A 26278-nucleotide genomic window follows, 5' to 3' on the forward strand; every position below is an offset into this window, starting at 1 on the left:
TAGGTACCGTGTTGGCTTGGGTAATACTTTCCTCAAGTCTTGTGTCGATCCTTTGGGTGATTCCTGTGTTTGGGAGTTCGCCAATACTGTTGGAACACATTTAGGTAGTCTTCTCTGAAGTCCCTCAACGCTTTCTACTAACTGTTAGGGAGCATGTTCATTTCTGTGCTAATTCCCTTCACCCCTAGAGACCCCCAGCTCTTTTGCTGGACTTTAGGACGTTTACATTTTTACCCTAGAGTGAGTGGGGCCTTTTTCTCATTCTCTGATGTATTTTGACCTGATTTGGATTATGTCTTTCCTCTGTTTTTGGAGTCTGACAAACTCAATAGGCATCTACTTTTTGTATGGTGACAAGCAGCACCCTCAGCGCAGTGTCTGTTAGGCGAGATTGTGTGCAGTACCCTTTGGGTGCACTACAACAACCCTGTCCTCCTGGCAATAGGAACCCAACCTTTGTTATAAGTCTGTTGTGAGCGTGTTGAGCAGCCAGGCTGATCTCAAGAGGGGTCAGTGTGAGCTGTAGGGGAGTTACACAGAGATTCACAGTAACAAGTATTCAAATGAACACTTGCCCACAAGGTTTCTTGAATAAACTATTGATTAATTTATCAGTCATTTAGAATGAGCCTTCTTCAGAAGGGAGCAATATAAAAGCAACATACAAATGCACTCAAACTACACACTTAGTTTTTAAATCAGTAGAGACCCTTTTGGGGTGGCCCACAGTCGCAACCTACACCCTCAGGTGACTTCAATAGCTTGGTTGCTGGGGACATTAATAGTTTACTGTAGCAGGACAGGAAAACTATTAGAACAGGAGTCTGCAACCTTTTGCTCGCCAGATATTTTGGACTACACATCCCATCAGCCCTAGCCAGCATAGTCAATGGCAAGGGATCATGGGAGTCGTAGTCAAAAACATCTGGAGAGCCACAGGTTGCAGAACCCTGATTTAGAACATTCTTAGGAATTGGTCAAAGGAAAAGGTTATTGGAACAAACAAGAATATTCTTAAGCAGGAAAATACTTTTGGATCCCCTTAAGCAGAGTCATTCAGTAGAACATGTCCAGCCAAAGTCAATGGGCAAAAGTCTATATGAGCTGAAGCACTTCTGGTAGAAAGTAGAAAAGTCTTTGCACAATGTTTTAGAAGTCTTTGAAGAAAGAAAGAATCAATGTAGGGCCACAAGCTGTTTGTGCTTAGGAGTAGTAGAAGATGCAAGCAACTCTACAATAATAGGTAAGTTCTTTCAGACTTTACAGTACCTTTTGGATTGAAGAAAGTGCAACAGATGACTCCTATTCCTGCGCAGCTCTGCAGAGCTGCACTGTTCCTGGGCCTCAGTCGTGGGGACAAGAGGGAGGAATTCTGGGGACTCCTGCAACAGGAGGGTCACTGCTCGCAACCAGCAATCTTCAAACAAGGGTCACTGCTCGCAACCAGCAATCTTCAAACAAGTGCCACTTTGGTGTTTCATCGCCTCGAGACTACTGCAAATGGCAACACTGCAGTTCCTGGCTGTCGAGATGGACTTTCCTTGCTTCTGGGGTCCCACGCTCTGTTGAGGGGCTCAGGCTTGGTCAGTCCTGCTTCCTTGGAGTCAGGAGGGTCTCTCTGGAGCTCTTGGCCAACTTAAAAGCAACGCACACAATCTGGTGTTCCTATCCCTCGCTATTCGGTTTCCAGCAGGAATTCTGTGGAAATTCAACCAGCTCCGAGAAGATGTCCAGGTGGCTTACTTTGAAGTGGATTGGTCCAACCAACTTCGATACGAATTTGGAGTTTCAGCACAGCAGCAGGGCTTCACCGGGCAAACCAACAGTCCAGGAGTTGTAGCAGGTGTCCTCTTCAAGTTGTTCTTCGGTTCCTTCGTCCAGTGGTCGACTCTGCCTTCCAAGCCAAAAGCCTCGCCTTTTATTCAGGTTTCATTCCAGCCTATCTGTCCGTCACCCAGCAGGGTGGTTGTCCTTGCCGGAAAGTAAGCCGGCCAATGGTCAGAGTGCATTTGGGTCTCCTAGGATACTAAGCACAGGGAGTTTCGGGCACCTCCCTCACGTCCTGCCCACCGCCAGACACCCTGGAGCCAGAGGTGGGCTTCACTCATGAATCCCGCCAAAGGCAAAGCAAACAAAGGGACCAGACTTGGTTTGGCGCACAGAGTAAATCTCAAGAAGGACCTTTCCACAAAGAGATAGTGAAAAAAGACAACCGTGGCCATATTGACAAAAATGGCACCCTTGGGTGCTTGCTGCAGCTGCGAACGCAGCCCGCAGTAAATGTGCACACCACAGTAGTTAAAAGTAAACCACTGCCGCCAGCCATTCAGTGAGGAAAGGGCAACATAAAAATGTTACATGAGAAGCTAGTCAACGGGGATACTAAGTAACCCCTCCAGCACCCTATTGTAAGATAGTGTGTGCTGGGACTAGAAAGTTACAAATGTAAGTCAAGTCAATTTCACTTTACTGGTCTGGGAAACAGTAGTTTATCCCAAGAGAAGGTATTTAAACCTTTGGGAAATCTGAAAGACTGCCCTGTGTCACTGCACTAACGGTGCTGTGTGACACAATGTAAAAGATGCCTATGGAGTTTGTCAGACTCAACAACCGAAAGAAACAGTGTTCAAAACCACATTAAAATGCATGAGAGGGTGGAAAAGAGGGTCTCGCTCCCCATGTTAAAATACTTCCCTGTGCCACTGCACTGAAGGTGCTGTGTGACACAATGTAAAAGATGATGCAAAACAAAGGAGGTGTCTGGGAATCTCTCTACCAGCACGAACACAGCCCAATGACCTGTTCTTGGGTGAATAACCCCTGCGAGAGACTCTACCAAGCTCACTGCCCCTTTCACAGAGAAGAATTGTCCCCGCATATCAGTCTTTGTCCTGCCCTGGGGCAGTCCAGCACCAAAATGCTAGACAATTCTCCTCTGAACAAGAGTACCAACAGCAACCCCATACACGTGTTTCAGCCTTGTAGGGCATAATCAGTGAGGTGAAGCAGTGCCTCTCTAAGAACAGTGAGCAATGGTCCACGTCTGGAACGCCCTGGTAACTTGGGGTGAAACCCAAAGTTAATTTATGCAAAACAAAGGGGGGTCTGGGAATCTCTCTACCAGCACAAACACAGCCCAATGACCTGTACCAAGGGCCCTCCACCCAATAACCGGTCAATGGGCTGTGTTCGTGCTGGTAGAGGGAAGCACCGGGTGGGACGACTTCTTCCCTTGGGTTAGTGGGACCAACTAACGCCAAGACGAACTCCTCTTTGGTACAATCCACGACTTGCTGTGTTTCTCCGTTCCTGCAGAAGCCCAATGACAGCAGTAGAGTGTCCCTAACGGAGTGCAACGTCTGACACGGAACAAATCAGCCGAAATCTTCAGGAGCCTCTAAATGACACTACAGAAGCAGGAAATCCCGATCACCAGAGTCCTGGACTGAGGGAGCAAGGCAAGTCCAACCGGAGATATTGGATCTGCATCAGTGCTGTTTGCGAAGCGATGAAACTACGAAGTACTACTGAACCGAAGAGCCCGTAGCTGCTGGAGACCTTCCCGAGTACTGCCGTAGGAGCCCTCCCGACCTCCTCCCTCTTGTCCCCACAACCGAGGCTCAGGAACCAGGGTCTGCTTGGCTGTAGCAAAACAGAATCCAGCTGGACCACTTCTCTTCTACAAGGTAGAGGCTGGAGGGTATTTCTTGAAACAGACCCCTATGAGCTGCCCCTCTTTTGGTTATTAACCTTAACAAAACAATAATTCTCATGGATCTGGGTCGGTTCAAAGGCGTAAGGGTCACTTATTTTAATGGGGTATATTTCATTGCATCCCCTTCCCAAAAAATAGCACTTCTAACAGTATCTAAATAAATTAAATATCATATTTTATTATTTTGATTTTTTTAAACGGTAAAACACATAGGAAACAGCCACAGTAATATAGCATGTCTATAATTGATAAAGTGCTTTGTGCTGCACAGTATACTACAAAAAATTGCACACTACTCAATTTCACCCTTTCATACTATTAAAAAAAAAAACATGTTTAATTCCTTCATGTCTATTAACACATTGACATTATATTATAGGAATTTTATCAGGGGCTTGCTGTCTCCTTTTTCAGTTAACAACAATGGCTGGGGCTCATTTTTCTCTTCTTTTAGTGTAGAGAAGACCCACTTTTCTTCACTGTGATACATATAAGTATCCTTGCTTCTTCATGACCCCTTTTACTCTCCTGAAACAAGAACATAGGTGTCAATTTGCCATATGTTCATGTGGTTATCAATACCTCGAGCAAGTTATTGCTACTAGATTTAATATGGTTACATACTGTTTGCAGCATTTTAGAGATAAAAGAACTTAACAGTGGTCATTCACTGTGACTTATGTATAGTTGGCTCAGTCTCCATCTAACCCGCAGGGGTCCCCCTTGGGGGAGACTAACTAAATCTGTTTATACAGCCTATAAAGGTGTGTTGGAATTTGGATTGCATCTTTTGGCATACATGTCGAAGGTTTCATTCAGTCTAATCTTGCTGTTTACAAAATTATCAACGTGATTAAATTACACTAGATTTAGGTGCTTGTTTAAAGTGCATGGAATACTAAAAAACAGGAATTGTATCAATCTGACAGTTTATAGAAATCATCCACCACCAGTCTCTTTTAAAATACCTTGCAACCACATGACTTCTTACCTGTTTCAAACTTTAGATTGAATCTGGTGCTTTTATTATGCACGAGTGAAGAAATCTCAAGGATGGGGTGGAGAAGAGCCAGGGGTCCGGTCCCGATGTCTAAACCAAAAGAGAATCTGATTAGCGGGAGGAGTAATCAGTGGTCGAAGTGTACGAAAAGTAGTAGTGGAACTATGTTCCCTGCTGGTCTGTCCCGCTCCCCACAAACTCCATCACTCCTCCCTCCCACACACAGTTCAAACCCCCAAACAAACATACTTGCTATTTATGGGAATGTGCAGTGCAGGGCACTGAAGTGCAAGCTTCAACTTCTTCCTACACTTTTATTTTAAAACGAAACCATTCCAGAACAGTTAAAAAAATAAAAGTATAGGAGCAGTGAAACTTAAAAATAAAAAGTATGGGAGCACTGCTCCCGCCCACTTCGACCTCTGCCGGTTATGCTGGTGTATCAAGCAGTTACAAAACTTGACATGGTGGATCTTGCGTCTCGATTTGATCAGTAAAAGGGTGATATTCATACCTAATAAGGAGGCTTAAGAGTTCACAGCCTTGGTATTCATGAACTTCGACATGTCCGCTATGCGAAATGGTTTACTTCTGTATGTTCTAACCCGTTTATTTGTGTTGCTATGGACAAAAGGGAGGTGACTCAATGTTCCATAAAACCTGTTAATCTTCGTAGTTTAATTGGTAGTTTAATTGGTTAATTGGTAGACTTGCGACAATCTCAATATCCACTCACCAATCTTTTCTTCTAATAAGAGGTATTGTTTGGGCTTGGGGTACTTAACATCTTGCCTTCAGTTGTGCTGTCTCATTTGAGATTTGCTCTTAACTTTCTGAGTTGATTTCCACTCCCCTTTGCACAGGCTTAACAGCTTGTGTCTCTTCAGTGATTTCCTTTGAATTATCTAACTTTGTGAAAGAATTTATCCAAGAAGTGCATCAGAACTATAGACGTTGTACAAATGACTTTGGCTGTCCCGGCTCCCTAAAGGCACCTTTCTGAATCCATTGACTTTGGCATTGCTTGTCCCTCCATATGTTGTAGCTTGTTGAATACTGTTACTGCTGGGAAAGGCTTACCTAGATTTCATTGGAGGATTCAGTTGTCCTCCATTATAAGAAACGGTTCTAACCTTTGTTTCGAGGGGATTGTGTCCTCCGACATATTCCACATCAATGACCGGTAATGACCACAGCTGTGCTGCTTCAGAAAATTTCGGCAGAAGGCGCCTTGCATCGATGACGTCTATCCGTTGTCCCTCGAGGGCCTCTTTCGAACGTCGACATCACCGGATGTTATATATAGGACGCACAGCGCCCGTAGCATCAGTTCAGTTTTTTCTGCAAATGTGTTAGTTTCAGAATCTCGGCGTGCTCCAGTCTTCTCTTCGATAGCGATTTCTTCTTCTAATACCCTGAAGTCGGGCTTTAAAAAATGTCGGGACTGCGGTTCGAAGATGTCCATCACACGACATCTGTCTCTGGTGCCTCTGCGAAAGCCACGCCACCGACTACTGCGATGATTGCCAGTCCCTGACGTCTTTGGCCTTGCGGGAACGTAAGAAGAAATTAAAGGTAGGTAGGGTGTCTAAGCCCCATGAATTGAAGTCTGCTGGGCTTTCGACCGATGACTCGAGGGGCGACTCTGTCGGCGAAAATCCAGGGGGTCTCGGAGTGGTTCCCACCATTCCTCTACCTCTTTGAGGCACTCTAGGAAGCGCTGTCGCCGGTCGCCTTCCCCGTCGGAGGATTCCGCCAGACGGTTGACTTGTCCCACCAAGTCTTTGTCACAAGCTGAATGGGATGCATTCCGCCAGCAGATGGCAATTTTCGAAGCGCAAGGCACAGTTCCGGCCGCGCCTTCAAAAGAAGCCGGCAGGGAACAGGCTCAGTCCACCACTCGCACGCCTTCGGGCTCGGGCGGTCGGCGCGATCATCGGGAGCCGTCGAGGTCCCGCTCGGACAAGGGAGATCGCCATAGCCGTGCCAGGTCCCGGTCCTCGACACCATCGAGACCGTCGGACCCTGTGAAGCCTTCGAGGAAGGCGTCAATACCATCAGCACTGTGTCAGAGCGGCATTCTCGGGACTGCGCCCTTGAAGTCGTCGGCGCCCAGGTCGATGCTGATTCCCTCGGAGCCTTCGATGCCGTTTGTGGAGGATTTGCCGGAGGTGCCCCGGAGGGCTGTGGAAACTCAGAGGAAGGCTCTCAGTAAGTCTGTGAGGCCTGTTTTTGAGCCCTACTCTGTTCCTCCTCCCAGATTGGATTTGTTCCAACCTTTGGTTTATATTTCGGAGGTGGCGGAAGGGTCTAATGAGGAGATGGTTGTGCCTCCTGATGTCCCTGATGACCTTTTGTCTGGGCACAGGCAGATGGAGGAACTCAGTCAGTCCTTGCATGACGCCAGTGGTCTTGACACCTCTCCGGAGGTGGAGTTTGGCAGGCCTGAGCCTGGGATGCATGCTGATTCCTCCTCATGGGCGTCTCATGTCAAGGGTGACTGAATACTTGGGGTGGTCTGCTCCACCTGTTGATTTTGATCAGGATAATCTAACGGACATCCTGGACCAAGGTCCACCCACTGGCCCGGTGTTGCTATTTCACATGGCTTTGCAAAGAACTGTGGCGGCGGCTTGGACTGCTCAAGAGTATCCCGGCTGTAAATAAGTTGCTTCCGAAAAAATACCGCCCAGCCAGTAGTGACACCTACTACTTGTCGACGCACCTTACTCTGGCGAGTTTGGTGGTGCAGGGGACTACGGCCCCCACGAAGCAGGCAGCATACCCTACCATCCTTCCTGATGGGGAGATTAAGCGCTTTGATGGTTGGGCAAAGAAGGTATTTTCATCTGGGGATATGGCTTTGAAGGCAGCCAACTCAGTTTGTGCTTTGGCGAGATTCACTCTCACGCTGTGGAATTGTGCATCTTTGGCAGCTGAGCATATTCCCGAAGGGGAAGAACTGGATGGTTATCTAGCACTCGTGCAAGACGGCAAGGATGCCATGTGTGAATCCGTTCAGTCGGGTTTGGACATGGCAGACTGTGTCAGCCGGTCCATGACTGCGAGCACCGTGATACGCAGGTTTGCGTGGTTGAGGAAGTCAGGGTTTGCTCCTGATGTGCAATCCCGGCTTCTCAACATGCCCTTTGATGGTGTCCATCTGTTTGGCAGCAAGGCTGATGAGAGCCTTGAAACACGACAATCCACCGGAGAAGGTCTGTTTGTAGCGTCCGGATCCGCTCCTTGCGCAGGAAATCCTATCCCTGCTGGAGAAAGGCGCCAAAGAACTGGTGCCTGTAGCGGAGAGGAACAAGGGAATGTATTCCCCTTATTTTTGGATCGCGAAAAAAGATGGGGATTGAGACCCATCATGGGCTTGCATTGGCTGAACAAGCTCCTCAGGAAGGACAAGTTCAAGATGGTAAATTTCTCAAGTCCTCCAGGGCCTTCAACTTTCATGTGCCGATTCATCCCAAGCACAGGAAGTACCCGAGGTTCGCGGTTGGCGACTCGCATTTTCAGTTTCGGGTCCTGTCGTTCGGATTTACCTCTGCCCCGAGGGTCTTAACCAAGGTGGTGGTGGTGGCGGCAGCGTATCTCAGGAAAGGGTGGATTCACGTCTACCCCTACTTGGACGATTGGGTGATCAGGGCTCGCTCTCCTGAGCAAGCCCTAGATCATCTGTCCGTCACCTGCCGCTCCCTTCACAAGCTGGGCTACTCCCTCAAGTCCCATTTGACACCTACCCAGCGGCACCAAGACATAGGAGCAGTGCTCGACACATCCCTGGGGCAGTGTTTGCCTCCCCAGGTGAGGGCTCATCACATTCTGCAGATGGTGGACAAATTTCAACGTGCCCAGAGTCTTCCGACGTTAAGAGTTCTTGAGGTTGCTCGGCCTATTGGCACCCTGCATTTTCCTGATGCCGGAGGCCAGGCTGCGGATGAGATTTCTGCAGTGGGCTCTCAAGATGCAGTGGTTGCAGTTCTCCAGCAGGATGTCGGATCCTGTTCAGATTCCGCCCTCGGTCACACAGGATCTTCTGTGGTGGGCCGGCGAAGGCAATCTGATGAAGAGAGCTCCGTTTTGGCAACTTTGGCCAGAGGAGACGATCGTGACGGATGCATCCCTCACGGGTTGGGGAGCTCATGCCAACGAGTTGACAGCCAGCAGCCGTTGGTCTCTATCAGAGTCCAATCTGATAGAGCTGTGGGCCGTCAAGCTAGCTCTGAAGGCTTTTCTGCTGTCTTTGCAGGGGAAGAATGTCCGGATTATGACGGACAATACAGTGGCCATGCACTACCTCAACAAAAAAGGGGGGCAGGGTCACTTCCGTTGTGCAGGGAGGCGCTGCAGCTCTGGTTCTGGGCCATCCAGCAGGAAATTTCGATCTCGGCAGTTCATCTGGCCAGAGACGAAAACGCAGTGGCGGATGCTCTGAGCAGGCAGAGCACTGTCTCTCACGAGTGGGAGCTGGCTCAGGAAGTTCTGTTGGATATCTTCGCCCTTTCGGGAACCCCACAAGTGTCAACCGGAAGTGCGAATGATTCTGCTCGCGGGAATTTCTTTCAAGAGGAGCCTTGGGGGACGCGTTCGTAGTGGAGTGTTTCTTCCCACTGCTGTACGCGTTTCCTCCAGTCCCCGTCATTCCGCAAGTGTTAGAGGTTTGGTTCCTGGATGATCCTCATTGCTCCGGGAGAGCGTGGTACCCGGACCTTTTAGACATGTCAATCTGCCCTCCACGCCGTCTTCCCTACCGAGGCGATCTGCTCTAACGAGAGGGGGGTTGGGTTCTCCATCCAGAGGTCAAGTCTTTCAGCCTTCATGCTTGGTATCTGAAAGGTTGAGTTATAAGGATTGGGACCTCCCCGACGACGTGATGGAAGTGTTGCTTTCGGCCAGAAGGCCCGCATCAAAATCCATGTACCGTTGCCATTGGAGAAAGTTCTGTGACTGGTGCAGGGTACAGAATGTGGATCCTTTCCAATGTTCCATTCCTTTGGTTTTTGTCTTTTTTGCTTTCTTTAGTCCACAAGGGCCTGCAAGTGGGTACCATTAAGGGTTACCTGGCGGCACTGTCCATATTTAAGCGTTCATCTGAGGAATGTTCTTATTTTAAGATCCCTTTGATTTCTCAGTTTCTAAAAGGGGCTAACTAATGTGTTTCCACCATTGCCTTTCCAGCTGCTGGGATGGGATTTGAATTTGGTTTTAAAGTTCCTAATGGGAGCGCCGTTTGTGCCCTTACATTCTTGCCTGTTGCGACTGTTCTCCTTTAAAACAGTATTTATAGTTGTGGTTACTTCCGCACGCAGATTGAGTAAGTTACAGGCACTTTCCGCCAAGCCACCCTTTACTGTGTTCCATAAGGACAGAGTTATCCTGCGGGTGCGACCTTCTTTTCTTCCGAAGGTTGTGTCGGAATTCCATTTGAGCCAGTATGTGATCCTTTCAGCGTTTTATCCTCCTCCACATCCTGGTAAGGAAGAGGAGAGGCTCCATAGGTTGGATCCTACAAGAGCTTTGAGTTTCTATCTCTCAGGGATGTCCCGGGTCAGAGTGGACGATCAGCTCTTTGTTGGTTATGCTGGAAGGCGCTTGGGTCAAACTGTTTCCAAATAGACCTTGTCTAGATGGATCATTTTGACGATCTCTGAGTGTTACCGTTTGGCGGGAAAGGACCCTCCAGTAGGCTTACGGGCTCACTCTACTAGGGGTGTGGCTGCCTCCACTGCTCTACAGAGGGGTGTTCCGATTTGGAATATTTGCGAAGAAGCCACATCGGTCTCTGTCCATACTTTTGTGAGACACTATTCCTTGGACTCCATCCATGGGCAAGATTTGGCCTTTCGTAAGGCAGTCCTTTATTCAGCAATTTGATTGGGCATTCTAAAATTATAAATTGTACATTCTTTTCCCACCTCCATATGTTGGTACTGCTTTGGGAGTCTGTCATAGATGTGCAATACGTCGGAGGACACAATCCCCTCGAAGAACAAGTTACTTACCTTATCTGGTAAGGTTCTTTTGATGGGATGTTCCTCCAACGTATTCCACATCGAACCTTCCCAGCATGCCCCTCTTCAGAATTTCTTATGCGATTGCAGCTTACGTTTCCGCAAGGTTTTCTGCAGTCATACTGGCAGGAGATTGGTGCTACACGTTCTGGGGAAAAAACTACAACTGAGGCTACTTGCGCCGTGCGTCCTATATATAACCTCCGGTGATGTTGGCGCTCGACGGAGGCCCCCGAGGGACAACGGATCGACGTCATCGACGCAGGACGCCCTCTGCCGAAATTTTCCAAAGCAGCACAGTTGTGGTCATTACATGTCATAGATGTGGAATACGTCGGAGGAACATCCCATCGAAAGAGTTACCAGATAAAGTAAGTAACTTGTTGATTTTCCTAACCCTTCCTTCCTGAAACTCAGAATCTGTAACGTATACTGGTGTGATATATTATTGCAATACTATCCTTGTTATTTTAGGATGTAGGAGAAATGTATTAGGATCTGCAAAGAGTATCCACCAGCCTTATTGATTCTGAAAGTTGGCTTGAACCGTTTCAACCAATTGCCTTTTTAAAGAATGCTTATTTAAAACTGATAAATAATAATTTATAACTAAAACCTTGAGTGTAAGTGTTAGTTGGTTACTTGTATTGACTGATTTCATGTATACAGCTCACATTTACCCCTCTTGACCTATCCAAAAGGTGGGTGTTAGGCAAGATTGTTTGCAGTACCCTTTGGGTGCGCTAAAACAACCCTGACCTCATCAGTCAGAATAAGCCTCCTTCAGAAGGGAGCAATATAAAGCAACAAACTCACTTAATAAATACGCACTCATAGTTATCTAAATCAGCAAATAGCCATGTGGGATGACACACAGGCACTATCTACACCCTCAGGTGACTTCAGTAGTAGCTAGAGTGCTGTTGGCATTAATATATCACTGTTGCATTTAGAATATTCTTGATAAGTGTTAAAGAGAAGAGAGTTCAGAATAAAGCAAGTATTCATAGTTATTCTTAAGTACTTTCAATACAACCCCTAAGCCCCCCCAACCCCATGGCAAAGTCACTTAAACCTTTCCTGGTAGGAAGGCAAAACACATATGCAGAAGAGAGAAGTCATTGAGGGAGCCTAGGCCAGCCAATGTTAAGTTGGCAAAAGTCAAGGTAACAAACTCTTCTTGCAGGTAAGTACAAAGTTTTTTCCCGTGTTTAAAAAGTCTTTGTAGAATGGAAGAAAATCAAAGTAGGGCCACAAGCTGATTGGGCTTGTGAAGTATAGAAGCTGCAGCAACTCTACACATGTAAACAAGGAAGTCTCCAACGAGGACAAGTGGCTACACAACAAGAGGTAAGTTCTTAGTCTGTACAGTACCTTTAGGTTGAAGTGCAGCAGATGACTTCTGTTCCTGTGCAGCTCTGCAGATCTCGCTGTTCCTGGGTCTCAGTCGTGGGGACAAGAGGGAGGACTTCTGGGGACTCCTGCACTGCAATGGGATGGTCACCGCTTGCAACAGGCAAACTTCAAACAAGTGGCTGTTCGGTGTTTCAGCTCCTTGCGTCTACCACAAATAGCAACACCGCGGTTCCTGGATGTCGATATGGGCGTTCCTTGCATCTGGGGTCCCGCACTCTGTTGAGGGGACTCAGGCTCGGTCAGTCCTGCTTCCTGGGAGTCCAGAGGACTGCAGTGGATACTCGACCAGCTTTGAGAGGATGTCCAGGTGGCTTACTTTGGAGTTAATTGGTCCCACCAACTCAAAGGGAGAAGTCGTCCTTGCAGGGGCCTCTCTGTCGATAAGAATTTGGAGTTTCAGCACAGCAGCAGGGCTTCTCCGGGCAAACCAACGGTCCAGGAGTTGCAGCACGCCTACGTTCTTCAGATTCCTTCGTCCAGTGGTCGACTCTGCCTTCCAAGCCAAAAAACCTTGCCTTTTATGCAGCTTGCTCCCATTCATTCCACCCTAGCTGTCAGTCACCCAGCAGGATGGCCTCTTGCCAGCCGGCCAATCACTTAAGAGTGCATTCCTGTCTCCTAGGAGACTAAGCACAGGGTGTTTCGGACACCTCCCTTGCTTCCTGCCCACTCCAGGCACCCTGGAGCCAGAGGCAGGTTTCACTTGTGAATCCCGCCAAAGGAAAAATGAACAAAGGCACCAAAGCTGGTTTGACGCACACAGTAAATCTCAAGAAAGACCTTTCCACAAAGAAATGGCAAAAAAAGAGGACCGGGCCATTTTGACAAAAATGGCACCCATGGGTGCTTTACCGTGGCTACGAACGTAGCCCGCGGTAAAATCCCATAATGGTAGTAAAAAGTGAACCACTACCACCAGCCATTAGGTGAGGAAAGGGTAACATAATGTTACATGAGAAGCTAGACAAAGGGGATACTATGTAACCCCTCCAGCACCTTATTGTAAGATGATGTGTGCTGGGTCTAGAAAGTTACAAAGGTAAGTAAAGTCAGTTCACTTCACTGCCCTGGGAAACAGTAGTTTATCCCAAGAGAAGGTATTTAAACCTTTGGGAAATCTGAAAGACTGCCCTGTGTCACTGCACTAAAGGTGCTGTGTGACACAATGTAAAAGATGATGCCTATGGAGTTTGTCGGACTCAACAACCGAAAGAAACAGTGTTCAAAATCACATTAAAATGCATGAGAGAGTGGTAAAGAGGGTCTCACTCTCCAGGTTAAAATAATCAAGTCCTCAAAATCCAGCAAAGTTGCTGGAGGTTTCTAAGGTAGAGGGATTAGCACATTTCTGAGAATTCTCCCGAACAGTGGGGTTACCCAATACTGTGCAGATTCGTTTTGTGTAGTCTCACACAGTGGGACTTCACCAATTCTTACCTAACACGAACGTTGAAGTTTGTACTTACTTTTTGGCAAAGATATCCTCTTGAACTCTGACTTTCCTGCATCTGAGCTTCATCCTGACCTGCCTATTGTTGGCTCATAGACCAATTAAGGGGACCCTATTCTACCTCTGGGATCACTCGTGCCCTAGAATTAGGGAAGGATAAGCCTCTTTCTTGAAAAGTGTAACCGTATCTCTGAAATAGGACAAGTTACAAAGTGTCCTAAAGTGATAACTTGTCTTTGAGTTGCTTGTTGCCCCTCTGAAAACTGTACGTTATAACTTAGCTGTGAAGTTTGTCCCACTCTTCTATAAAGTAATTCAGTTGGTATTTTTTTATTATCCCTAAAACTGAATAAGTTTCAAACCAAAAGGGTTTACTCAACTTGATTATCTGGTGCCATTCTAAACTTGTACCATTGGGTTTTGATTACCATGAACTGCTTAGTCCATTTCTAAAATACTCTTAGATATCCTAGAATTGCATACTGCCCCTCTGAAAAGTCTGCTACAGTTCTTAACCTAGAATTGTGTCCCACTCTTCGGAAAAGTATCATTTGTATAAATGACTATTCCTGTAATAGAAATAGTGTTAAAAGTTCATGACCAATAGGGTTTGAATCGCCTTGAACAGCTTCTGCCATTCTAAAAGTGTAACACTTGGTTTTGCTTACCTTTACCAGACTCGTACATATTTAAACAGTCTTATTGATTTCTTATATATCCATGAGTATCTGACTGACCCTCTGAAAAAGTATATGCGTTCTTTACTCATCTTGTGTGTGTGACTGTATCCGTTCCTAACAGAAGAATAAGTTACATATGTTGCAAGGTTTATACTTGTAACAGTCTTGGTGTAACTAGGTGATTACTAAAACGGAATAACACTGTTATTACCATTATGGTCTGCCTCCCTTGAATTCCGTTGTCTTTCTAAAAGTCTAACTAGTCTGGTTTTACTCCCCATGAATAGCATTCTGCCATTCTAAGTATGTATCCTTTGATTTTACTCACCTTGAACTGCATGTTGATGCACTAGATAAGGTTATAATTTAGTTTGTATCCCTTAAGTATTGTGCTTGTTTTTATAATTGTTTGAGTTACGATATAGTTCTTACCTTTCCAAAGATTTATCTTTGCAGAGATGTATCTAAAATAAATCATTATTTTTACGGTACATAAGTGTATCAGTGTTTCTTTGGACCGGATGTATGCTACAATTGCTTTGTACCGATTTACAGCCCTCTCTCCCTCCTAAGATGAGCCTGGCTGCTCGGTCCGTGCTACCAACATCTCGGGTGGTACAGCCTTGTACTAAGAGTTGGAGATTTGTATTGTCTAAAGTGTAGTTTTATACGGTCTTAGCAGGATTTTATAAAAAACTGTTGTCACAGTTTCCCCTTCCCTGAACACTTTAGATTCTTGATTTCTCAATCAAATATTATTAGATTCAATGTTATTATGCAATTAAGATTTAATGTTCTATATACTTTTGAAATGATCACTGCTTGGGGGGGGGCAAATAGATTTTAAAATGAGACTGTAGATTATCTGAAGTTGAAACTGCAAGACATGTTTTAATTTGCTGTCAGAATTAGCCAGTTTATGTGAAAGGATCGAATGATTTTGTCAGCTCATTGTCGTATATAGTGTGATCAGTTCAAGGATACTATTTACTCACTAGAATCCTTGCTTATTGTGGAAAATATCTTCCATATATTAAAGGAATTTGAGAAGAAAATCTGTATTTTTAGATCTTGTTGGAATATGGAAAATTACCTAAAATTCCAAATGGAGATTGTACGATCATGAAATATGTACTCTTTATCGTGTTATGAAATATTAGCTGTCTTGAATTTTCAACTTTTAGTGTAATTAGTGTTTGTATTTGTTGTGATGTGCTTGTGAGTGTATGCATAAGTCTGTCATGTGGAATGTTATGGTGTGGATGAGAGAATGAAAGGTGAGGGTTCCAAGCTCAAGCAGTTGGAGTCCCTGTCTGGGTGATGGGTGCTAGTGCCTTGTTCTATGCAACTTATCCATGTAACTGTAATTTAAGAAGATGTGAGTAAACTTGAAGTAACCTACAAGAAGCCTAAGAGGTCACTTTGTTACAGTATTGTACATTATTGTACATTCAAAGTCCCTGTTGGCCCTCTCCTCCCACCCCCTCTTCCACCTTCTCTCTACCCTGCACTTCCTTTCCCACCCTTGCACTATGTAGCTCGCTCTACTGGAACTTCTCCACCCCCCACCCCTTTCTCCCTCGTACTTCTTGTTACTGCACTTGAACGATCCTAATGTCACAAGGCCTAGTAGGACCGCTATTATTTTTCTTCCCCCACCCCCTCTTTTTTTTTTCTTTCTTGTGGTGCCTTAACACCATGTGTTGCATAGGTGCCTTGTAAACACCCTACGCATTAAGTACACTTTAAAAAAAAAAAAAATCTAGTACTTGCCTTGTAACCTTATTTCTCCAGCATTGGTATCCTTTTTAGATTGCATATTAGCTGGTCCAACCTTTTCATTTTTGAATAAAAGGTGATGACATGTCATTTTGCGAACATTAAAAGGAAACTGCTGAGGCACAGGCTGTTTTGACTTTTTATCATTTCCCTATGCCAAAGGCTATGATGCTTTTGCTCTCTAGGGAATTGCGTAACATAAATAGTGTTCCATATCCACTATTTTACTCAGTCCTTAAAAATGCAACTGTTGGAGAATTGTTACAGCAACCTTTCTTTGTGGATGTTTTTCATAGACTGAGATGTCTGCACCCAGGTGGTCTTTTAAAGTCTTCCTCACTAGTTGTGGTTCCACTTTTTCAGTTACGGTGGCAGACTATATTTCGCGTGCCGAGTCACAGAGCCGTCAGAGAGCTCCACAGAAGGAGCCCAGGGAAAAATCCACCGAAACCACAACCAGCCACAAGGTATGTTGAATGATGTTACTTTCTTTCATCACAGTAAATTGCACTCTCAAACACACTACGGGGGACAGGCACAATAGATTTAGTTTTGAAAGTGGTGTTGACTATTTCAAAGTACATTTAGACATTTCATACTCTACCCAGTGCAAACAATATCGCCCCCTTTCCGGTACACATTATGGAATATATTGTACTGAAAACTATCTACATGAACAAAAGTGAACATGTACTTGTTAAGCATACTGCATGCATAAGCAAAAGTTTATAAAACATAAATATTTTGTGCAAACTTTGAGTAGATTTTCATTCTTGAGTGAAATTCTCCTCATTGAGTTCCCTGGCATTCCTGCTGGACTATTGGATTGTTGGACTGATTCTCCTGAGTGAGTGGGAGCTTTTTTTCCACACTAACTCATTATTTTACTCTAAGCTTGGGCAACCTTTTTTTTCTCTTTTTGATACTTTTTAATGGAGTTATGCTTGCCTCCGTATTTTCGGGCATCTAAATTGTATTATTGCAACACACAGCACTTTCTGTGCAGTGTTGCTTGGAGCTCCTTGAGCCTCTGTTTGTATTTTACCTCTGTTTGCACATGTTACCAGGACAGCTAGCTGAACACCCTTTTGTCCGACCTGTATTTTATTTTCTGCGATCAGCACCCCCCACCTTAAGTGGAGTGCTCAGGGGAAACATGGTCTCCCTTTTCTCACTTTTCCAATAACTTTTAGTTATGTGAGTGTGGAAAAAGGTTTCCACTCAGAGGTATTATGGAAAAATATCCCACTAGTAAAGCAAAACGTTCTGGGGTTGACCCAGGTCAGGAAGAATTACCAGTTCTGTGAAAATCTTAACTAACACTATTGTCAAATAACGATTCCCCCCCTTGTAGAGGAAGTCAGGAAACATTTTCTGTACATCATTCTAGTTGGGCCCCACTTTCCACCCAAACGCCCATAACGCAAACGCATTTTTGTTCTTGATGTGCCTTTAGGTAAAATCCAGGAGAAAAACCATATAGGAGTTAAAAACCCAAAGAAAGTTATAGACTTCAACTCCCATAACCACTCGGGTACTCCGACGAGGACGATGACAAGGGAGTTTGGGTGCAAATGTGGAATAGTTTCTCCAAACCTGCAATGAGCAGGACATTTAAAAATTGCAACCGCACTATGGAGGAGATGGGTGCAGGAGGAGCCGTTGCTTTCCACGCTAAGGCTCATGAATGCAAGACACAGAGAGCGAGCTGGCGAAGAAGAGAAGGCCACCAGGACAGGGAGAGAAACACTATGCGAGAGCCTGAAAGTCTGTGGAGACGCTGGGAGCAGTGCAGAAGCTCCTGGTGGTCTTGCTGCTCGATGGGACAGCAGACTTCAACTTGGGCCACAAGGGAAAGCTGGTGTGGACTGCAGAGCTGTACTAGATGCAGGAGAAGCATCCGCAAACTTGGAAGGTGGTTGGAGAGGCCATTTTGCAGAAGCACAAGAAACCTTTGAGTAGAAGTGCATCTGAATACTTGTCATTGTAGACCTTTGTGTAACAACCTTACAAGCTCACTTTCCCTCTTTGGTAGCTCCACTCGCTACCAAAAACTGTGTGGTACAGACTTATACCAAAGGTTGGTTTTGCTTACACCTGTAGTCCTAGTTGTGTGTAGTGGTCCCAGATGGTACTGCATGCAAACTTTGCCTAACACACACTATCAATTTTGTCACGTTATGACGGGGAACTCTGGTACAAGCATGGCCCTATACTGGACTTTCTACCCGAGGATAAGAAGGTGGAGGCCCTGGAACTTTTTCAGGAAGTAGCAGTGACCTCGGAGGCGGTAGAAATAGCAGACAAAGGGTTTTGCAAGATGGCGAACTGGGTGTCTGCGCCGTCAAGGTTCTTTGAAGGCTACGAACTTCAGACAGGACGTTCAGACAAAGGTGCTAGATATGCCATTTGACAGGGAAAACCTCTTCGGAAAGGCAGTCAACAAGGCTTAACAAGCAAGAGAGACCAACACAGAAACGGCACGTTTCCTAGGAACTTTGCAGCAGCAACGGTCCTCGTCCTTTTGCTCCTCCAGAGGAAAACCAGGAAGATCTTCAAATGATTATAGTACTCCTTACAGGCAGCTTCTGTGCTCTTCTAATCCAGAAGCGTACGGGGGTGCTCTTAAGGCAGCAGAGACCTGCGGTGATGTGGTCTGCAAGACAGAACACAAGCCGGCCTGAACCAGCTGTGGCTCCGTGCCCCCACTTGAGCACTCCAATGGGAGACCGGCTGGCGAAGTTCGCCAGCACGTGGGAGTTGATCACCACGGACAGATGGGTGCTGGATGGCCTCAGACAGGGACACGCTTTGAAGTTCCAACGAAAGTGTCCTGGTAACCCTCCAATTCAGCGGCAAGAACTACACTAGTCGCAGCTTCTACAGGAGGTACGGTCCATGTTACGGAAAGGGGCAATAGAGCCCGTCCCTCAGCAATTTCGGGTGCTCAGGTGTATAGTCAAGATATCTTCTTCGATAGAAGACCGGGGGTTGGAGGCCGATTCTGCATCTGTTCATCTCAACAAGTACCTGCTCTCAAAAGTTCTGGATAGTCACGTTGCAGCATGTGCTCAGCCAGCTGCAGCAGTGAGATTTTCTGATGTAGTTTGACCTGGAGGACGCCTACCTCCACATCATCAAAAAGCACTGCTAGTGCCTATGATTTGTAGTTCAGGGTCAGACTCTGCCTTTCGGCCTGAAGTCGGCCCCCGAGGGTGTTTATGAAGTGCCTGACCCCGGTGGCGGCACATCTTCACCTGCAGGGCATCCACATATACCCCTACCTTGACGACTGGCTCATGTGTGGCCCCTCGCGGTCCTTGTCAAGCGAGGACCGTACGATTGCCGACAGAGCTGGGGTTCTCCATAAACTAGCCAAAGTCTTGCTTGAAGCCATCTCTTGACGCTCTATTTCTGGATGCACAACTCAACACAGTGACATGCTTGGCGTCTCCCTCCGAGGAGAGGGTGAAAACCATACCATGCAAGGTGCAGTGCTTGTCGTCGACCCAGGCAGCGACGATGCGATCCATCAAGTCGCTTCTGGGCATGTCGTCCTCCTGCATAAACCTCATTCGCCTCTGCTGACTGCACATGAGACCTCTCCAGGTGTTCCTGGATGCGAGGTGGATGCAAGTGTCAGTGAACTTTACAGGCAATATCTCGCTCAACGAAGATATCCGTGGGGCAATACGGTGGCGGGGTGTTCAGCAGCATCTCATCCAGGGAGCTCTGTTTCAGGTTCCTCCTTACCAGGAGACGGTCTCCACATGCGCCTCTCTAGAGGGATGGCGAGCCCACGCTGGAGAGTTGCATGCCAGAGGCCTACACATGAATCCCCTAACTTCAAGAAGCAATCTGGGCCCTGAAGTCTTTCCTACTGTCATTGAAGAATAAGGTGGTGAGGATCTTCACAGACAACATCACAACAATGATCTACATCCGGAAACAAGCGGGGACCTGGTTTCCAGCATTCTCAAGGAGGCCCAGGACTTGTGACAGTGGGCCATTCATCAAGGCATGTTACTCGTTCAGTTTCACCTGGCGGGAGTCAAGAACACCATTGCAGACTTGCAGTTGTGCTGTAGTTCCTGAGAGATGTATCATTTGTAGGCTTCATCCCCTCTCCTAGTGAGAGCCCCAGCACTTTTTGCTGTAACTTCTAGACCTTTTTTCTTTACATTCTGAATGAGTGGAACATTTATCCACTCATTCATTCTTATTGGCTTTCGGAACTCTGTTCTGCGTTTTTACTTTTTCTATGGAGTCTACTTTCCTCCATATCTTGTTAAAGGCATCTGTGTGTAACATTTGCGGCACACAACTCCTTATGGGCAGTGTTGCTGGGAAACCCTTTGGGTTCTCCTTTGAGATTCTTGCTTTTATCCTTGAGTAACTACAGTTCATAAGGATAGAGGGATACTTTGTATCCCTTCTAAAACGTTACTATAACAGATTGGCACACACCACCTTATGTGGAGTGCCAAGGGGATACCTAGTATTCCCCCTTCATTTTGCTTATGTGACTTTTTAGTCACATAGACAACCCTCTAGTTATGGCTGGTGGCAGTGGACATGGTCTAACAACTATTGTGCTATATTTTACCGCAGACTGTATTCAATCTCGGTTGTGCACAATAGGGTCACCTATGTCCTAATATGGTGGTTCCGTTCTTTTCTTTTTTCACCCTTTCTAGCATGGTGGTTCTTTGTTACCCTTGTACCATTCTGGGAGGGGGAGGTCTGTGTGTATTGTGCCTTGGCAGGAACCCTTGGGTGTCACCACCTAGGCTCCAGTGTGTCTGGGTAGGCAGGATGTGGGGGAGAAGTTTTACACTCCTACGCCCTCTGCCTGCCTGAATGGAACCAGCTCCCACTAGGGGGTCTGGCTGTCCTAATTGGACAGCCACCTGCCCCTTCCTGTAAACTACTGAGAGATTGCAGAGGACTGTGTGCTGAAACTAGATAAAAGTTAAGGTTCCTAAGGTGAGATGCAAGTCGACCACTGGGAACTGAAGTAACAGAAGAATAAAACCATAGACGCCGGCAGAACCTTTGCAACACTGTGAAGCGACCACTGCTGTCCTGACCCTCTGTCGCATAGAAAATGGGAAATCCAAAGAGTACTCCTCCTTCCCTTTGACTGGTGGGACTAACCAGTCTTGAGACAAAGTGTCTCAGGGAGGATAGCTCGGGGGCAACGTGCTTGCCCTGGAAGCAAGACAGCACAGAGCACCACAGGTTCGATCCCCGGGTCCGCGCTTAGAAACCTCTGGGTATTAAGTGTGTACAATCTGAGCCATCTTCTGAGGTCCGATGACTTTATCAAGCTTCAGTCCACGATTACCCAGAGACCTCTGACCCAATCTTAGTGAATCGTCTTGCCAAGGCTAAATCTGTCCTAGGTCTTTGAGCTCCAGGTGAACCTCCAGACGCACAATCCGACTACCTCACCAGAGTACAGAACTCCAGGACAAGTCCCAAAACCGCAGACTGACCGGAGAAGCTGAAGATATCAGTGCCAGAGGTCTCCACTTGAAACTGCTGCTGAGTTATCGCGATCATTGTCCTGCCTTTCGTCACCAGACCAAGGAATCTGGAGACCAGGTCCATCGATGCTGTTCAGAGGAGAATCCAGCCACAAACGTTTCTTCTAACATAAGGTACTGTGGGGTGAAATGGTATTAAGGAGTGAGCAGCTGCAAGTGCCTAGGTGAGTGGTCAGTTGCCAATAAATAAGTGCAGGCCTGCAGTGGCAAAGGCCACTGGGTGCCAAAGCAAGTGCTGGGAGCGGGTGTAGGCCGAAGGATTTTGGGTGTGGAAGGCCAGGCCCCAAGAGGACGCATAAGGGCTCTGGTCATCAATATCAGCAACTGTGGTGTTTAGCAGAGAAGGGAGGAAGGTAAGGAGGAGGTGAAAAGGAAACTCTTGATGAACTTCTGGAATTTGAGGAGCTGGCTCAAGACGGAGGGGGAGACTGTTTCATAGGAGGGAGCCTGTTTAGGAAAGAGATTGGCCACCTGCTCACTGTTTAGCAAAGCACTTGACAAGCAGAGTTGTTGCCGGAGGAGCGTAAAGATCTGGAGGAAGTTTTTAGTGAGAGCAAGTTGTAGATGGCATGGCTCCCGGCACCAGATAGCCTTATGGATGAGGCAGAGAGATTTGAATTGGATCCTTGTAGTAACCAGGAGCCAGTGCCGAGTTTTTAAGGCTGGAGAGATGCGGTCCCGGGGCTTGAGGCCAAGGATAAGTCTTGCAGCCCTATTCTGGATTAGCTGGATTAGCTGTAGGGGTCGAAGAATTGGCCTAGAGAAAACCATAGGTGTAGAGATATTGAGCTTCTGGGGGAAGTGAGGAACGGAAGAATTCCTTTTGAGGAGGTGGAGTTGAAAGTGGGCCTTCCTAGCAAGGTCCAGAATGTGAGGGAGGGAGGAAGGAAAAAGGAGGTTTCTGGCTTCCAAGGTTTCTGGCTTCCAAGGTTTCTGGCTTCAGATTAAGCAGAATGGTGAGAGACCATAGAAGATGGACAGAGTGAGGTGAAGAAAGAGGGAGGGTGGGTGTCCGTAGGAGGCGGGGGTGGCATGCAAGAGTGCTCCGTGAAGTGTGGCCAGTTGCAGTGGACCTGGGAGAGAAGAGGTGAGGCGGAGACTGTGGAACGGTTTGCTAGTTCCCTGTATATTTTTTAAACCGTTCAGCCGTGTAGCCGCAAACCTGGATGTGGGCCCTTTCTTGGTGTGGATGGAGAGTCTGTATTGCCTTTTGGAGCAGGCTACAAGCCTGAGATCTGCCACTTCCGTTCCGTAGCTCTGCACTTGTGCTTCAGGGCTGCAAGTTCAGAGTCTTACCAGGTGTTACGCTTGGAGGCATTATTCAAGGGGATCCTTATGACTAGGGCAAGAATGTCAAGGTTATTTGTAATGGCAAGATGGAGGTTGCTGTGAGAAGTCAGTGGTAGAGTCTGAGTGGGGAGAGGAGGAAGGATGCAGTTAGATGCAAAGGCAGAAGCTGACCCTCGTTTCATCTGACTGATGTTCATGAACGAGGTTGGCAGGGCTGGAGGAGGTGCGGTCAGAGGGCAGAGAGGACTCCGGTGAGAGAAGAGTGGTCTGACAAGGAGAGTTGGGTGATCAGTGGGGACGGGGGAGTGAAAGATCAGTGTGGATGAAGGCATCAATAGTGTATCCAGATGAGTAGGTAAGACTAGAGAGGAGAGTGGAGAGGGAGAGTGGGGTGCGTAGGTCACGGAAGAGAGGGGATGCCGTGATTGAAGTTTTATGTTGAAATCGCCCACGAGAAGGAGTTCAGAGGTGGTTGTGAGGAGGGAGGAGAAATCAGCCCATTCAGAGTGGAACCGTGTGGAAGAGCCAGGTGGCCTGTAGATGGTGACAATTGTCCGAGAGGAGGTGGGAGAGATGACCAACTTGCAGACAAGGCTCTTGAAGGAAGAGAAAAGCTGGGCGGGCATGAGAGAAGGGACCCACTCAAGCAAGATCCGAGCAACCCCACTGCCAGCACGGTTAGGGGGAGGCTTGGAGATTGATATTGCCATCAGGGAGAAAGGAGTCACAAGCCGTGACCGAGTTGTCATTGAATCACGTCTCTGTGAAAGCAAGGATATCGAAGTCAAGGTCTTCGAGGAGGCAGATGTCTGTAGTGCTTGATGGCAGAACGAGCATTAAGCTTGGCTAGATGCAAGCAGTCCATCTTTTTTTGAAGGTTTTTTCGAAGAGGGTGGTAAAGGGGCGTGGTACACCATTCGGTGGTGGAGTGTTGGGTAAGACTTTCATAGCAATGATAAATGTTCCTGACCTGTGTCAATCCCCAAACCTTTTGCTTTAGTGGTGGATTATTTTTCCTTTTTCCTCATTGAGTGGGAACCTTTTTCTACACTCGCAGAATCTTTTATTCTTTTCATGGGTGTCATTTTTAAGAATCTCCATAGTATCTTTTTTTAACGTTAACCTCTTTGACAACTTTTGGAACATACTGCCTATTGTTGCAGGGTTGCCCTTGGGGCTCCCCTCTCTGGCTAACCTTGTGAGAACTACAGTTCCCAAGGGTAGAAAGGATCTTTGGATCCCTTTTTAAATTTACAGTGACAGACGATTTAGAGCGACCTCAGAGCCTGCTGTGTAACCAGAGGCTGCTGTTCCCCTTCCAATCGACCTGGGGACACCGAATACAACGCTGACCCAGAGCCTGGTGAAACCACAAAACCACCTGCATTTTGAGCCATCCCATGTCGTGCTGCAACCTTGCAGGGCTGCAATATCCCAATACCCTGGGACATTGAGCCATTGTGCAGTGCATGGTCTTCCGAATTCCAAATCTTGCTTTAACTTTGTGGGAATCCTGGCTGGATCTCCAGAGACGTACGTGAATTTAGTCTCAAAAGTCCCCCCACCAGAGTGCTGGACATTGCAAACGACGGGAACCTGACCAGCAATATTCAGTCTTCTGGCTCCTGAAAAGGGCGCCAAAACCGCAGAACCGCAACCAGCTGCAAAGACACTCTAGCCTGGAGCCTTACCTGTGGATCCCTGCTGAAAATGGAATGCAGTGCCTGGGTTTTTGACTACAGATCCTGAAGTCGTCCTGCTGCAAACTGTCTGTGCTGAGGTGCTGTGCTGGCTTTTGTATTTACTTACCTTAAGCTTCTTGTGATCATTTTGGGGGGTTTCTGTGATTGGGTGGTCTCTTGTCCAGTTCACCCAGGCCCACTGCTGGAATCCTCCTCAACTAACTCAAGTAAAATACTCACTTGTTTAAAGTCTTCCTCTGGACCTCTGAACTTTTCCTGCAACTGAGCCCTATCTCACACTGCCTACAGCTGGATCCTAGACCACTAGAGTCCCTCTTCTGCATCTGAGAGAACTTGTGTACTAAATTTGGGAAGGGCTGAATAGTTTAAGGGGTCTGCCTTAACCCCTTAAGTGCCAAGGACGAGATGTCTCGTCCTTGGAATTCCGTCCAGGGTGCCAAGGACGAGATAGCTCGTCCTTTTTGGCACTCTGTTTTGAGCGATCCCTGCAAAGAGGTCCCCCCTCACTGCCAGGGGGCTGGATTACCTTCAGTTTTACTTTGGCGTGCGTAATGCATGCCGGCGTGAAACAAAGTAAATTCACTGCGGCAGCCATTTTGGTCATGAAGAGAGCAGGTGAGTGACCCCGCTCTGCGTCGATCAACGGCTGTATTTCAAGCCGGAGATCGAGGCAGGTGTCGTTGGAAGGGGGAGATTCTCCCCTTTCCAACACCATTTGTGTAAGCATTGCTGCTCACGGATCGGGCACAGAGCGCTCGATCCGTGGGCAGCAATGCCACTAGACACCAGGGATGTCTTTTCAGTACGGGGGGGTGTTGCTTACTAGGTAATTGACCCCCGGCCACCAAAGCATGGGGCTACATGTATTTAGACCCCTGGGGGCAGATGGGTGACCAGTGGTGGGGGGCAAAAAAATAATATAAACTGCATACAAAAAAAAGCTATAGGAGGGGGTTGGGGACCCTAGGGACCAGGGATTTTTTTTGTGATGTCATTGGAAAGGAGAGATTCTCCCCTTTCCAACAATAGCATTTCTGTAAGCATTGCTGCTCCCTTGAAAGTGGGGGGGGGAGGGCTGCTTACTAGGTAAGCCCCCCCCCCCCCCGGCCCCAAAGCATGGGACCATATGTATGGAGACCCCTGGGGGCATATGAAAAATCTTTTCTTAAAGTAGATCACAATGGGAAAGGGGGAGGGGGTTGTGATTTATTTTAGGACATGAAAGGGTGGTGGCCTTCTCCCTCCCACCCCAAGTGGAAAGGGGGAGTGGGGGGGCCCTTGTCACCCTCCCTGGGGGGGGGAGATTTCTCACCCCAGGGAGGAGTACATGAGGTGGCACCCACAAAAAATATTGCTGGTGTTGGGGGGGCGTGCCCCCCGCCCCCCACTGGACCACCAGGGAATTATTTTTTATGGAAAGTGGTTGTCCTCCCCCCGCCACCCAAAATGGACTTGGGGTCATGTCATGCAGCTGAATGAGATGCCCTCCTACTGCATTTGCTGTGGGGGGGTGGGAGATGGTCACCCCCTATTACATTAGAAAATTATCTGGCGGTTTAGGGTGCCCCAAAGCCCTTCCTAAAGGGCAGCCTGCCATTTTGAATTTTTTTCTTTGTTTACCAAACTTGCCTTGGTGCAGAGGGGCACATTGGTGTGCCAATCTGGCCCCAGGGTGC

The 26278-nt window shown here is 47.2% G+C and overlaps 1 protein-coding gene across 4 annotated transcripts in view; it reads left to right on the top strand.

Annotated features, from left to right (window-relative positions):
- The window catches only part of FXR2 (FMR1 autosomal homolog 2), a 903897-nt gene that overhangs the window by 831639 nt on the left and 45980 nt on the right, over positions 1-26278 (top strand). For all 4 annotated transcript variants that reach the window (XM_069644549.1, XM_069644565.1, XM_069644574.1 and 1 more), the window contains one exon: positions 16424-16527. In XM_069644549.1, the coding sequence (XP_069500650.1) occupies positions 16424-16527 (104 nt within the window). The remainder of the gene's footprint in view (positions 1-16423; positions 16528-26278) is intronic.

Source organism: Ambystoma mexicanum, chromosome 1p, assembly GCF_040938575.1.
Source record: "Ambystoma mexicanum isolate Mex_15411 chromosome 1p, UKY_AmexF1_1, whole genome shotgun sequence".
NCBI classification, from domain to species: domain Eukaryota; kingdom Metazoa; phylum Chordata; class Amphibia; order Caudata; family Ambystomatidae; genus Ambystoma; species Ambystoma mexicanum.